General features: G+C 60.3%; 1 protein-coding gene across 1 annotated transcript; it reads left to right on the top strand.

Annotated features, from left to right (window-relative positions):
* Positions 1-485: 485 nt before the first annotated feature.
* LOC102043467 (histone H4) lies at positions 486-916 on the top strand. Its single transcript, XM_031057524.1, has one exon. The coding sequence runs from the start codon at positions 516-518 to the stop codon at positions 825-827; it is 312 nt and encodes a 103-aa protein (XP_030913384.1). The 5' UTR covers positions 486-515; the 3' UTR covers positions 828-916.
* The last annotated feature ends 447 nt before the right edge of the window (positions 917-1,363 follow it).

Below are 1,363 nucleotides of genomic sequence, written 5' to 3'. Positions count from 1 at the left end.
GGAGGTGCCGTGGGACTGCCAGCAGCGCAGGGGGCAGCGGGGCGGGACGGGAGAGCAGCAGAGGGACGCGGGGGCTGAGGGCGGGCAGAGACAATGAAGTGTGGCCCGATATTGACTCAGCTGATTAGAATCCTGTGCTAAAAAGGCAATAGTGTACGCCCATTCTCTGTATGAGCCAGCCACTTAAGAATTGGGCTAGATGATCCTTGTGGGTCCATTCCCTTCTCAGCATATTCCGTGACTCCCTGGCTGCTGGAAGCGCGGGACGAGGCCAGGTCCGCTCAGGAGAGGCGGAGCCGCCGCGCGCGGCCGAGGGACGCGGCCTCCCAAGCGCCGCGGCCGCGTCTCGCGGGAAGCACGAGCGGAGCCACGCGGGGCGGGGGAAAAAATGGCGGGAACCCCAACCCCCTTCTTCTGCAGTCCTCAACCAGGTCGGACCAAACCCCATAAAAACCGCGGCGCGGGCGGCGCTGCTTTCCGGCTGAGTTGGTAGTGCCAGTAGTGAGCGTGCAACCATGTCTGGCAGGGGTAAGGGCGGCAAGGGGCTCGGCAAGGGCGGCGCCAAGCGCCACCGCAAGGTGCTGCGCGACAACATCCAGGGCATCACCAAGCCGGCCATCCGCCGCCTGGCTCGGCGCGGCGGCGTCAAGCGCATCTCGGGGCTCATCTACGAGGAGACGCGCGGCGTGCTCAAGGTCTTCCTGGAGAACGTCATCCGCGACGCCGTCACCTACACGGAGCACGCCAAGAGGAAGACGGTCACGGCCATGGACGTGGTCTACGCCCTCAAGCGCCAGGGTCGCACTCTCTACGGCTTCGGCGGCTAAACTCGCGTTTTTGCAGCGCTGTAGCGCTTTTACAACACAAAGGCTCTTTTCAGAGCCACCCACAAATCTCAGTAAAAGAGCTTCTAATCGCTGTTTGCAAACAGTTGTTGCAGTTTTGGGACTAGTAGGAATTTAGAAGGGTTTTTTTTTTCTCGGCTTCCTTAAAGCTTACAGCTGCTTGTCTCACTCCTTTCGCGGTCCGGGGGGGAACGTTTCGCATTCAAGTAGGGGGCAAGAACCTCATCTCTACACTGGGAATGAAAGGAGGGCAACGACTGTAGTGCGTGGACTCTCGCTACTGTAGGAAAATACCTTCTGTAAGTTACATCCTTTATTTCCTCCTTTTACACACCGAGCACCACCCGCTCAACACAGACCCTCTTTCTAAAGGCCAAGGGAACGGACAGGCGAGAAAAGGCAAAGGTGGGGGTAGGTCGGGGCCAGCCGCCCTTGCCGTAGCCGCTGTCTCGGCGCCACTTTTACCGCCACAGCCTGCAAGGGGAAAAGAGGCAGCGCCTGAAAAGGCGGGGCGCCTC

Source organism: Geospiza fortis, unplaced genomic scaffold (genome assembly GCF_000277835.1).
Source record: "Geospiza fortis unplaced genomic scaffold, GeoFor_1.0 scaffold186, whole genome shotgun sequence".
Lineage (NCBI taxonomy): Eukaryota > Metazoa > Chordata > Aves > Passeriformes > Thraupidae > Geospiza > Geospiza fortis.
This window is presented reverse-complemented; position numbering and strand designations above follow the sequence as displayed.